Below are 13,316 nucleotides of genomic sequence, written 5' to 3'. Positions count from 1 at the left end.
GAAAAACCACTACACTGCACAAGTGCACTCCAATAAGAAGACACACACAGACAGTTTATAGCTCACTTATATGCATGCACATACACACAGTCATGCTCATCCCTATCATGTGGTTAACCTCCCAGGGACCACCAAGACATTGCTACGGCAACGGGTGCCTGCCTCCACTAATGAACTGGTTGCCATGCCAATAGAGTTTGCTACACTATCAAATAGTGCAACCGAGTGCGGGCTCGAGGGGGGCAGAAGGGACATGGAAGTGTGCTGAGCTGTGCAGTTTTACTCACAGCCCTCTGAAATGGAACAATAGTATGGATACATACATCTCTCACACCTCTCAGCTCTCCTGCTGGTCAAGCTTCCAATCAGCTCGAGCTCCAGGTCCAGAAAGATGTCTTTCCTGTGGAACTGCACAGAAATGGGAGAATATGAGGAAATGGACAATGCAACAATCACAGTGAAATCATGTTAGGAAATCCACACACACACACACACACACACACACACACACACACACACACACACACACACACACACACACACACACACTCACACACAATACATCCGAGGTGTTTTGTAATTGTAGCCTTTGGGTGTATCCACAAAGTTTGCTCCTTCTCTTCTGGATAATGGAGTAAACTGGACAAGGAGGAAATAGCAAAATATTTATCTATGCATGTGAGTTTTACTTCTTTATTAGCAGAGAAAATCAAAAAATAGGGTATAAAAATGAAAGTGAAATAGATCCAAATAACCTGATACCACAGACTAAAAGGACAGAATGAGTCATCTTATAATTCATGAATGTGGCAGGTGATTCATTAAAAGTAATGCATTCATATTTTGCACGTCACACTCATATACATTCATTATGCACAAACTCCTTTTAGCCTTCAGAACTGCCTTAATTCTTCCTGGCTCAGATTCAACAAAGTGGTTAAAACATTCATCAGAGATCTAGATCTCCATATTGACATGATAGCGCCACACAGCTGCTGCAGATTTGTCAGCTTCACACCCATGACTTTGGAGGCAATTTGAATACAGTGAGTGAACTCAGGGTCATGTTGAAGAAAGTAGTTCAAGATACGTGTTGTCCTGCTGGAAACAGCCATCGGAGACTAGGTAGACTGTGGTCATAAAAGGACTGCAGACAGGCTGCGGTGTTTAAATAATGCTCGGTTGTTACTAAGGGGGCCAAAGTGCTCTGAGAAAATATTCTCCACACCATTACCTTAACAGTTAATACAAGACAGGACTGATGGGACTCATTAAACAAGGAAATGCTTTTCCAGTCTTCTGTTGGAAAGTTTGATGGGGTGTGCATTCAGAGATGCTCTTCTGCATATCTTGGCTGTAACGAGTGCTGACTGGGGATAAAACTCATGTGTAAGTGCAATAAGGAAGATCAGCTTCTAGTCTGTTCTTTACATCGTTATGACTTTCCCACGCTCTCAGTACTTACATCATTACACTAGTCCAGCCATCTTTTTATTTACCTTCTTTGAGTCAATCAGCCACCGCTCTGCGTGGTTTAAATCTCAGTGCTCTGTCATTCTTCCTTTCAGACTCTCATTCATGCAACCCACCTCGTTTCCATCTCCACCTCACTCAGTCTTCATCTTCATCACCATCAACATCTAGACTCAGGGGATCCTGTCCTAAATCCAAAAACAAAAACACTGCAGCACTATAGTGCAGTTAGCGATCCACAAGGGCATCCTGTAAAGCTATCTAACGTACAGACAGCTAACTGGGCTCATCAACATCTGATTTGAAACACTAGGTTGTTCTTGGTGCTCAAAGCACTGAAAATATCCATTAAAAATGTTTTGACAGAGGTACACTACAACAGCTGTAAAACCTGTATATTTTTAACCACTGTTTCAACCTTAGTACAGGTGTACTATCGCCCTCTAACCCCGCCCCTGTCCTGTCCATTGTCTGACAGAGATGTCTCCAGTTTGATCAGGACTGCACAGTGTGGAACGCTAAGCAGCAGATCATCTGCTCCCTCAGTGAGTCCCTATGGGACGTCTACAACTATGGCCTCTTCCAGCCAGCTGGAGAGGGACGGGACGCCAAGTTCCTGGAGGAGGAGAGACCCCTGAGAGACTACTCACAGTCCTTCGAGAAAGGGGTGCCGTACCTGGAGGTAGGAAAGGGAGCTGTGACCCAGTGTAAGCCCCCCTTAGAGCATCACTTGTTTCTCTCTTTCTTAAAATGATGTAAAATGATGTCAAATCTAATATTGATTGATTTTTGTATAAATATTGTTGTACTGCAAACAATTTCATTTCTCAGAACCGTGATGATGTATTTGTAGTTCTTCAGCTGGAAGTAATCAAATATCAGATTCCCCTAATTCCTGCTAAACTTACAGAAGTTGTGACCTAAGTGCACTTATTATTACTCTACAGTGGTGTTGTATCGATTCTTTTATGGGTTTTGAATAATCTTGCTAAAAATTAGTGATCAAAAAAGCAAACGTAAATACAGATATGTTTTTAATGATTTGTACTTTCTGTAGAGAAATGAAGTATCCTGTATGATACTCTGAAACTTTTTTTTCTCATAACTGAGTAAAGAAAGTCTCTAATTGCAGGCAACTCCAAATTGCATTGTGTTTATTAGAATCCCCCTGCATCACAGAGTGAGTGGACTGCGTAAATGAAATCCTTACAAAACTGGATGGATTTAAATGCATTACGTATATTATGTAACCTGCTAATTACATTGTATTGCCTGGCTTTTTGGTAAGTGGGTTGTGAGACAGCATGAATCTGAGGTTTCCTGCTGTAATACAATTATCTCACAGTGCCCTCTGGTGGCTCAGCTCCTGTATGTGCTGCTGAGTTGGGCGGGGCTGGAAAGAGCATCTTCTTTAGCTCAAAAGTTTAGCTTCAAATTAGAATGTTTATATTCCTCGAAACGTTTGAGATGGGGTCCTGTCTGCATACTGATGAGGCCTTGTAACTGCACTCTCCACACACCCCACAGCAGACTGCATAGAGTTTAGGCGTTTTTGACACTAAAGTAAAGACAGAGTCAGTTAGAGTCATGGTAAGGGAAGTCATATTAAAGGAAGTAGAAACAAACAGAATGTATTATAAGTATCAGTTAAAAAAATGCATTTGTTCCACTAAGTACATCTACCTGTTAGCTCCTGTTGTACTGCTGCAGTTGTTTTACTGAGACTTTTAGGGCTGATTGCTTTTGTATTGTGGCTGCTAAACCCATCTTTACTTGGTTTTCTGGGGCATAGTGCGAGGTGCAGCTCAGCTCTGAGCTGCTAGACAGAAATTTCTTACCTCAAAGCTCCTCAGCTGTTAACTGATTTGGTGTGAGGACTACACACCCGGTCAGGTGGTTTCCAATTAAAAAAAGCAAAACCTGCCAAACACAGTACACTCATTAGTCTCATCTGTTCAAGAACAAATTTTAGGCTGATGTTTTTTCCCCTTCTGATCTTTATTCCTTCCAAAATAGAGACATTAAGAATACGACACATTAACACTCTGCTGCCTCAACACAAGAACATCAGTGGAAAACAATAGAAAAAATATTTTAAAATGAGCAGTTTGCAGTGCGTTCAGACCCTTTTACTCTGTGAGAAACCAGTCTTAGAATAACGCAGTGGGGCATATAATCAGTGTAATGAGGGACTAATGTGCAATCTGTCAGTTCCTGAGATGTAAATCACCTTATATGATAAATTAATCTTGTCAGTGTGATTTAAAGAAAACTGCATTAATAGTATTATTATTTTAAATGTCATTAATCAAACCTTAACCAACGCATTGTGGAAAAAAAGCCCCCATTAATCATTAATCTAACTTAATAGAGCCCTTCCCTAGATCCTTTCTAAAGCTGTGCGCGCAAACCGCTCATTTGCATCACTTTGCTTGCGCTTAAATTATCATAATTGAAACATCAAATCCAACTTATTACATTGTGAGGCTGAAGAGTTAACCATTTTTAGCCTTTTCCCAAAACGTAAAAACAAATCTGACACAAATATTTTAAAGAAGCCAATTATGGAGTCATTCTAGCGACTCCGAGTGGGAGAACAGATCTCTGGAAACAGCGAGAGTTCAGCAACATCTGACAAGAATAATGGTGCTTTCTCTGAACTACGGTTTCACAGCACAAATTGTAATCATTTTGTTATATCCTCCAGTGTAGGCTGTCACCAAGAAACTGAACAGCTAAGTACCATCATCCTCATTTTCATGTGTGCTATGTTTTCCGGTCTTCAGTTTAGGTACAAAACCAGAGTCTATAAACAGACCAATCTGGATGAAAAGGCTCTCGCTAAACTCAGCACAAAGGTATTTCTTTTTTTGTGTGTGTGTTTTTTGAACTTTGTTGTGCTTAATTGCATTCAGCAACATCTTTCCCTACACTCAGGCCAGTCTGAAGAAATTTCTGGATTACATTCAGACCGGAGCAATAGACAAAATGGGAAAAGTCCTCGATAAAGGTCTTGATCCAAACTTTCACGACCCTGACACCGGAGGTGAGTTTTACCTTTATTCTTTGCCAGTAATATTTAGCAATATCAAGAGCATACGAGGGTGAACTTTCATTCTCACCTTCTCTGTGGGTCAGAAACCCCCCTCACTGTGGCCATGCAGTCTGGCCTGTCGGTGGAGGGCATCAGGGTCCTGGTTCAGGGCGGCGCTCACTTGGACTTCAGAAGCAGAGACGGCATGACGGCCCTGCACAAAGCTGTTAGGGCTCACAATCACGCTGGGCTGCTGGTAAGGGCTAAAAAAGTTAGAGTCACACGCATGCAGAGTACAAACACACTCAAGTAGAGCGGGCGGTGTGGACAAAATAAATTAAAACGGAATAATGATTCTAATTAAAGGATAAAAGCAAAATAGCATAAATGCCCCATGGAAACAGGCTGTTACCTTTGAAGATAATTACAGAGGTGGGTCATATGATAATAATTTCTAAGTGGTTTTCTCTTGGCTTTATGTCTCTCGCGTTCTTATTGGTTAGTGTACACTTGTGAGCGCTGTTCCTTTTCTTTGAATAAACTACGAGAATTTTCCTCTTTTGTAGTTCTGAGAATTGCCTCAGCTGCGGGTTTAGTCACACACCGAATGCTTTGTAATGTGTGTAATTGTGATAACATTTCTTTCTCTTCTCCTTTTTTAAAATTATTATTATATAGACAACACCACCTCCACCATACACACACGCACATACATATACACCCCACCCCCACTCATCACAATAACTTTGTACCACATGCACTTATGGTACATGTGATGTACTTATATAAGAACTATCTGTAACATTTCATATTCCTGTTGCATTGTTTTAGTATTTGATTTAATAATCGCTGTGAAGAAAATCTATTCAGGCTTTGTTATATTTTACTACTCTACACATTCACACACACTTGGTTAAAATAATCCTTGTTCTTTGCCCTCTGTGTGTCAACTTGCCAGGCTCTCTTGTCCCTCGGAGCATCTCCAGACTCCAAAGACCGCTGTGGCCTGACCCCGCTGTACCACACTGTGCTGACAGGGGGTGAAACTTCCTGCTGTGAGACCTTGCTCTATTACAGGGCAAAGCTGGGCACAAGGGACGAGAACGGCTGGGACGAATCCCATCAGGTAAGCTTAGATTTTTAATCAGCTACAAATGCAAATCAATCACCCTGTGCGCCTCTTTGCAGATTCCCACGATTCACAGTTTTCATCATGTCTGTTTCATCATAGTTAAATCCCGTCTGGTTTCTGTCTCCTTCATGTTAACTTAAGCAATGCACCAACATTTCCCTTTCTTATTTATGTGACTGATGAGATCTACCATCACCTTCAGTGTCTCTCAGCCTTTTCTCACACCTCTCTCCTCCTTGCCTTCCTCACTCGTCTCTCCATTCTCTCTCCTTCCTCCCCTCCTTCTCTCTCTCCATAGCACAGGGATGAAGAGGAGTTTGGAATGGAAGAAATACATAAGGTACCCTTCATCCCACCATCCCTTCATCCCTAACAGAAAGCCATGCTGTGACTATTACGTAAATAAACCAAAAGGGAATGAGGTGACCACACTGTTTCCTCGAACCCGTTCACGTCTCGCTCATCTTGAGATGAGTCCAGTGCAGAAAGAGCATTGTATCTTAGCTCTTTCTCTCAGCGTAGATATGTGTGCATTGCCTACATTATGTCTCTGTGACATTCTGGGAAATTTGTGTTTGCACTGCAAGCCGGTTGTCATGGTATTTTATTTTGGTTTTGCCGTGCTCTGTGTTTTCTTTACTTTGTACGTATCTTGTGATATTTTAATCCCTGCAGAAAAATATGAGGGAACCTCTCAGGCTGCTGAAGGCTCATTTCTGTCGTTTTAATGGCTTTTGTTCCCTTTCTTTTCCACTGTGGTGAATTGTAATTTGCTCTCACCTCTTTGTTTTCTGTTAGACTACTGTGTGACAGATTTCCCCTTCCCCTATTTTTCGTATCTCTTTTTTCAATGTCTTTCATTTTCTTCCCTATTCTCTTACACCATCTTCTCCTTATCCCGTTTGAAACCATTCTCTTTAGTCCAACTTGTGTCCTTCTATACTTTATAATATTGGGGATATTTCTATCATACTCTTGACATTAAAAGGCTTGCCAGAATGGCTTTGCCCAACACTTGGAGCATCTGCTGTTTTATGGGGCAGACACCACTTCTCAAAATGCCTCAGGGAACACTGCGCTTCACATTTCTGCCCTGTACAACAAGGCAAGTATGGCAAAAAGATCCCTTATTAAACTATTATTACCATAATGTTTGCTGTTATATCTTCTACAGATGTTAACCGATTCCTTTTCCTCTCTGAATCACCAGGAAAGCTGCGTCCGTGTTCTTCTGTACAGGGGGGCGAATAAGGAGGCGAAGAACAAGCATGGTCAGACCCCGTTTCAGGTAAATGTTTTAAAAAATAATCCAGAGTTTTGAGGAACATGTTTTGTTTTTTTATTATTCTGTCTGCAGAGTGAAATTGCATTTGTAGAGTAGCTTTGACCTGCTGGAACAAATAATATTTCAGTTTGTCTTCGTTGTTTGCAGCTAGCTGTTTTGTCTGGTCATTTTGAACTTGGGGAAATCATCAAAAACCACAAAGACTCTGATATAGGTAAGCTTCCCTGGCAACTGTTTCTTCTGCAGGGACTTTCAAACGTCACTTCCCAACACCTGTCTGCCTTGCTCTTTCCCAAATATATAATCCTAACAATGTACCTGTTTTCTCCCTCCCTTTCATCCTGTCACACCTCACATATTCACCTGTACCGTCACACCAAACCTCTGCATCGTGTTATGTCTTTAGTGCCGTTTTTAGAGTCACCAAAGTTTGTTCCAAAGCGAAAAGAAAGTTCCCACACACTGCCCCTCCCTTTGCTTCATTCCCACCCCCTACTGCGTGCTAATAGTGATAACACCATGACCCAGTCTGACCCTCTGGCCCTGCCCAACAAGGCTGCGACCAATCCCAACCCAGGACAGGTACTGTCCAGCATTAGGTGGATGTCCATGTTTTGATCTTTTGTAATAGTAGCTCGCCTGATGATTTCTCATCATCTGAAATGATCAATACTGACGTTCTCCGCGGGGCTGTTTTTTGCAGGGTCATCGCAGGGCCTCAGTGGGTATGAGAAGCTCCAGCAGCCCCAGAACTCGTACCCGTTCGCCCTCCAGAGGGAGAGGAGGCCAAAGTGACACAGAGGAGAGGCACAGGCAGCCACGAGGCAGACAGGGGTAAAGAAGCCTGCTGGGATCTTAATCTGACTAGGTCCTTTCAGGCCATCCAACAGTAGGAAGTCAGTCATCTCCAATTATCTTTAGCTGCATGCAAAGAAATTACTATTTATGTCTCAGATGCATACCTTTTACTATTTGCAATTGCAAGAAGGTCACATTTGTTTATATGTGGTATAAATCGGCGTTTTTGTGTAAACAAAAGAAATTTAGGATACATTCACTTTACCTTAAAAAAGAAGGTTTAAAAATGTAAAAAAGACTTAGGTAAGCACACAAGTTCTTTAAGTTATGGTTAGCAACTATATAAGAAACTAACAATCTCACGATGTGCATATTTACTATTATCCACTAAAGAGGTTATGGCTTTGGTAGCATTGCGTGCGTGTCATTTCTTTTTGTCTGTAAACACAATAAAGCGAAACATTTTGCATGACTTATGATAAAACTTTGTAGGGATGTAGAGTGGGGTCCCATTACAATTCATTATAATTTGGCTTACATCCACCAAAGTCTTCAAGGTAGAAAACAAAGCGGATAAAAAGGCTTAAACCTTAGAAACTATCATTCTAATATAATAAATGTGTATTGTCAACATACCAAAAGTAACATATAAAGATTTAAAATATCATGTTACATTTGACCTCCGACCTCTCTTTCAAGGTCAATAAATTGATCTGAAGATCAAAGTGATAATAATGCTATACAGAGCTATTATAAATTATGTGTCTTGCTTTCATTTGTATTGACAACATAGACAAATAGGGATTCTAAATATCACTTTGCTTCAAACTTCTGACCTCTTCCTTCAGGTCAAGTAAGGTCAAAGTTTCATAAAATGTTTTTTATCTTTAAAACTGTGCTTCAAATTCTACTGCCTTTGTTTCTAACAACAACATTTAGGAAAGGATCCTGTTATATGGGGATTCTAAATATCTATCTCTAATATCTAAAAAAATATAATAAGTGTACATCCAAATTTCATGTTTCATTTGACCTCTGATTTCATATTTACACTTCACATTATTTCAAGTTGACCTCAAAATGTGTCATATCTTTAAAGAAGGTACTGTCAAGAGAAAGACAATGAGCTCCCAAGTTAGTTAGAATTATTTCTACCATGACCTGAATCACTGAGAACCTACACAGACATACTTTAGTATAATACAAAGTGTCCTTTTGATTTTTATTGCACTAAAAACTACTTAAAGTTTGTTTAAAAAATGAAATGAATAGATACAAAATATAATACCATTCCCTTAAAAGTGAATACTGCCCAGAGAGTGAGCTGTCTTGGCGGAGGTTTGTACTCTTGTTTGATTTGTGTGTTAGAACTAAAAATAAGTGCAGCAGCACCATTAGAACTGAATGTATTTTGCTGGTAACTGACTAGTACTGACCAATATCATAAACTGGTGTTATAATGAGCCCTGCCAGACTGGTGACCTATCCAGGCTGTACCCTGCCTCTCATCCTAAGGCATCTGAGATAGGCTCCAGCATGACCCTGAATTGGATAAGTGGAAGAGGATGGACGGATGGAAGGATGGATGGATGGATGGATGGATGGATGGATGGATGGATGGATGGATGGATGGATGGATGGATGGATGGATGGATGGATAATTATTAGATGTGCTTAATCATTCATTCTATTCTACCCTTCCAACATCAGAAATGTTGATCAGGTCAAAGCAGCGACTCAACCACTGGACAAAAATGAAAGAATAAATCCCTGGTGATAAGAAAAAAATAATAGTATTTGATGCATGTGATGTGTCAAATTCTGAAATATAGTGACAGAAATTTATGAAGTTAAATGTTAGACAAACTATATATATATAACTAATATCATTAGTTTTGTGCAAAATGAAGGGAAGGAGCTGGTTTTGTTGACTGAAATTGTCAGAAGTTTCTACAGTATGCACCTGTCATGCTAAATACTAGACGCTGTTGTGTAAATACACCAGCACAGAATAAAATCTTACTGTTGGTATGACAGATTAGCATGACTCAGCTGTCTCTGATGTGGCCTGACAGGCTGTATGTTGTCTCATTTGTTTTTCCACAGTGTGCCACTCAGTCTTATCTCTTGGTTTTCTAATGCACTCACTGCGCTTGTCTTTCTGCAGTGCGACCTCGGCGGGTGGCGGCGGGGGTCAGATGAAGCGCATGTACAGCGCAGTTCCAGGACGAGTGTACGTGGCCACTCGTGCCCACTCTGCCAGTGGAGACCGAGAGCTCTCGCTGAACAAGGGGGACAAAGTCAAAGGTGAGAAAAGCTCAGAATTTTCACATGCTGAACAATTTCTACTCTGCTGAGTAGAAGTAACCAGTGGAATCGTGTCATGTTATTGTTTAGCAGGGCAATATTTGAGTAATTCTTTGTTATATAAATTTCTAGTCATGCTGCTGCGATATAGTTTACTGAATAAAAATTTAGGCGGTTGTTTAGAGGAGATGTAGATGAGAAGGAAAGAGGTTTGCCGAAAAAAGTGAAATAAGAAGGATCCGCATCCCAGTTCATCACAACATAAATGTAAAATATTTCTGTCCTTTTGTCTGTTTCAGTGTTAAGTGTAGGAGAGGGTGGATACTGGGAGGGAACAGTGAAAGGACGCACTGGCTGGTTTCCTTCGGACTGTGTGCAAGAGGTACCAGCTCCCAGCAAAGACAATCGACCAGGTGAGATAAGCACCAAATTGAATGTTCTGGAGACTGATTGTAAAGCTAACATACAGCAGTGCTGTGCCTGATGGGAGAAGACAATTACTCATTCATGTTAAGTATGTCAAAAGGAGGGTTAATAAATCACACACACGCACATATAGTACATGGATTAGTGAAGGGACAAGCTAGAAAACGGGTTGCATATTTCCTTAGGCTGGAATTATCTTTTAAACTGTTGTAACACCCACATGTCACACTCATGTTCAGTAGTTGGTGCTTTCGGTAACAACCAGTGCTACATGCATGTGCAGCAGAGTTATTCACTTGTCTTCTATTTTCACAGCTGCTCACACAAGAAGCAAACCATATGCCACGCTGAGGAGACAAAAACAGGGTGTAAATGCATTTGACTGCTGACGACACAACACTTCAGCACAAAGACAGAGAAGGTGTCATGGCGGTAGCTGAATGTTTGAATTGGACATATGTTTTGCCTGCATGTGCCTTCCTTGCAGAGACGCGCAGCGAGAAAGCCAAGAGGAAGCTCTTCCGTAACGTCACCGTTGGAGCCTACGATGGCACTGATGGCCCCAGGTACAAAGAAAATGCTGCTGTGACTTTCATATTCTGTGCAAAAAGGGTATTAGTCATTAAGTGAGATGGGGTGGAAAGTGCTTTAATCGATCAGGAAATCAAGTTTTAAAATCTAATTGTGGTGTTTAATCTGGATTGCACTATCCTTTTATTCTTGGACGCTACTAGAGTAGCTTTGTTTGATTCAAAGCTCAAAATAATCCATATTTATCCTATTCAGGGTCTTGTTCCAGCACCTCAATTCATCCATTATCTCATCAAACAAGCTCCTTTAAGGCCTTTTTGAGACTTCTATCATTGAGCCAACTTTCTTCTGATTTGCTGCAAAAGAAAGTGGGTGGGTGACACTTTTGTGCTCAGAGCCAGAGCTGTGTGCCTGAGATGACCATATTGGGGTTTTCTGATCTCAATGATCTAATCTAGATCCAAGAGTAGAGAAAAACTTTAGAACACAGAGGAGCAGAGCAGTCTGAAGTCAGAGCTTTTGGCTCATATGGATCACAGCACATATGTTATATGGAAAAAGCGACCTGCAGATTACACCTACAGGAGCTGCTTAGCCATGGAAACCCATGCTACGAAGCTCCGAGGGTAGACTGATGTGCCTATGTTAATGCAAGAGAAGGTTTGACACTCTGCAGTTAAAATGCAGTTACAGCATATGCGTGTCAGCACTCGGTGACCCCGGTCGACAGATTTACACTGCTGTGGTTCTGAAATGCACACTCAAATTCAGCAGACTGTGTGGCCTGGTGTGGCAACACCAATGAAATCACCTGAGTTCAAAGATTAACAGGTGTGGCCTGATGCTGTTGTCCATATTTTGTATGCTGACCTTATTTTTAGATCTTGGGTGATACTTAATGTGAGCATCAGTCATTGTAAGAGTTTATATATGGCAGAAAATAACAAAATGCATAATACGTCCACTTTAAAGTCTAAAGTGCTGTAAATTTCAAGTTGATAGTGTTTATTCTGAGCTGTCCCCAACCTCCCACAAAGTGCATGAAATAGAAAAAAAAATTAATAAAATAATATTAATCTAATCCTGATTGGCTACAGCCTCCGACGTGGCTCTAGTTGTGGATTGCCACTTCAGTGTGGGCAGCAAGCAAACTGTTGCAAGGCAAGACCGTGAGGCCGGTCTAGGTGATTGAAACAGTCATCACAATGCTGTTTTATAGTTAAAGGGAGGTTCTTATGCGCGAAGCATGTGTGCACACTTGTTCCCCCTGCTGTGTTTAGTGTGTGTGCGTCTGTGTGTGTCAGGTCTCAGCAGTTTTCTGCCGATCCTGAACAGCACTTGTTCTCTATTGTGCTATGTGAACGCGTCAACGCTTAAAAAGAACAAAGAGCAGCGGTGTCATTTTTTAGCCCTGCCCCTTTTTAACTCCACGACACGAATGCGTTTGTCTCTTTCATTCTTCCATCCACATGCTCTTGTTGCTCACATTCACTGAGAGCAATAACGCTGTAATAAAGGAAGAGTTTCTTCTGAAGCAGCAACCTCATCCCTTGGCATCGAAGGTTGTGTGTTGTGAAGCTGTGTATGTTTGCTTAGAGTTGGTGTGCAAGTGAATGTGAAAATGCCTACGTCTCTGAGTGTACATACATCATTCTGCTGATGAGTCATGAGGAGGCTGAAGCACCAAGTGCTGGTTAGATCCCTGGGCTACAGCGAGAAGGACTCACTGGTCCCCCGTCTCGGGGTTTTATAGCTGCTAACGCATTACAGCTGACATTGCCCTTGTGCTGAGCAGATTTCAGTGTCATTCAAAAAAAAACAGGAAAAAAAAGGAGGCATTCGCTTTAATTCAGATGCGCTTGTGTTCCAAATGGAAATAGCAGCCACTGGGGTTACATTACCTATGCTAAGTTGGTTAAGCGTAATTGCAGAGCTGTGGTGAAGTGGTGCTCAATTAAGAGCAAGGTGATCCGGAGCATGTTCTGTCACTGCAGCTGGGCATTTGGGAGAATGTCAATTACTTTTTCAGAGAGAGATGGAGAGAGGGAGAGTGTTTGTTAGCCTGTGTGGTGATGACAGCTCGGTTTTAGAGGATAGGAGGGAGTGAGAGCAAAGTTGGCAAATGTGTGCAAGATCAAATCCAGGGTGGGAATCAGCTGTTAGCATATCTGTGATTTACCAGTTAGTGGATGTGAAAATGAAAGCGCTGTCTCTCCCCGGTGTTGCCTCACATTTGTACCCATCCCCCGCATCCCCTCCCCACAAACCCAGCTCTCCGTCTCCCCCTATTTAAAAACCAAACCCTCTTCTTGCCATCCACCAGCACGCAC

At 41.5% G+C, this 13,316-nt stretch overlaps 1 protein-coding gene across 1 annotated transcript in view; it reads left to right on the top strand.

Moving 5' to 3' along the window:
* The window catches only part of LOC102201467 (SH3 and multiple ankyrin repeat domains protein 1-like), a 31,537-nt gene that overhangs the window by 2,281 nt on the left and 15,940 nt on the right, over nucleotides 1-13,316 (top strand). The window contains exons 2-15 of the mRNA XM_013913787.1: nucleotides 1,952-2,155; nucleotides 4,260-4,331; nucleotides 4,411-4,519; nucleotides 4,612-4,763; nucleotides 5,466-5,633; nucleotides 5,938-5,979; nucleotides 6,628-6,744; nucleotides 6,850-6,927; nucleotides 7,072-7,138; nucleotides 7,331-7,506; nucleotides 7,628-7,758; nucleotides 9,890-10,029; nucleotides 10,329-10,442; nucleotides 10,943-11,021. Coding sequence (XP_013769241.1) covers nucleotides 1,952-2,155; nucleotides 4,260-4,331; nucleotides 4,411-4,519; nucleotides 4,612-4,763; nucleotides 5,466-5,633; nucleotides 5,938-5,979; nucleotides 6,628-6,744; nucleotides 6,850-6,927; nucleotides 7,072-7,138; nucleotides 7,331-7,506; nucleotides 7,628-7,758; nucleotides 9,890-10,029; nucleotides 10,329-10,442; nucleotides 10,943-11,021 — 1,649 coding nt within the window. The remainder of the gene's footprint in view (nucleotides 1-1,951; nucleotides 2,156-4,259; nucleotides 4,332-4,410; nucleotides 4,520-4,611; nucleotides 4,764-5,465; nucleotides 5,634-5,937; nucleotides 5,980-6,627; nucleotides 6,745-6,849; nucleotides 6,928-7,071; nucleotides 7,139-7,330; nucleotides 7,507-7,627; nucleotides 7,759-9,889; nucleotides 10,030-10,328; nucleotides 10,443-10,942; nucleotides 11,022-13,316) is intronic.

This window comes from Pundamilia nyererei, unplaced genomic scaffold (genome assembly GCF_000239375.1).
Source record: "Pundamilia nyererei isolate P.nyererei 1_Seehausen unplaced genomic scaffold, PunNye1.0 scaffold00005, whole genome shotgun sequence".
Classification (NCBI taxonomy): Eukaryota; Metazoa; Chordata; class Actinopteri; order Cichliformes; family Cichlidae; genus Pundamilia; species Pundamilia nyererei.
This window is presented reverse-complemented; position numbering and strand designations above follow the sequence as displayed.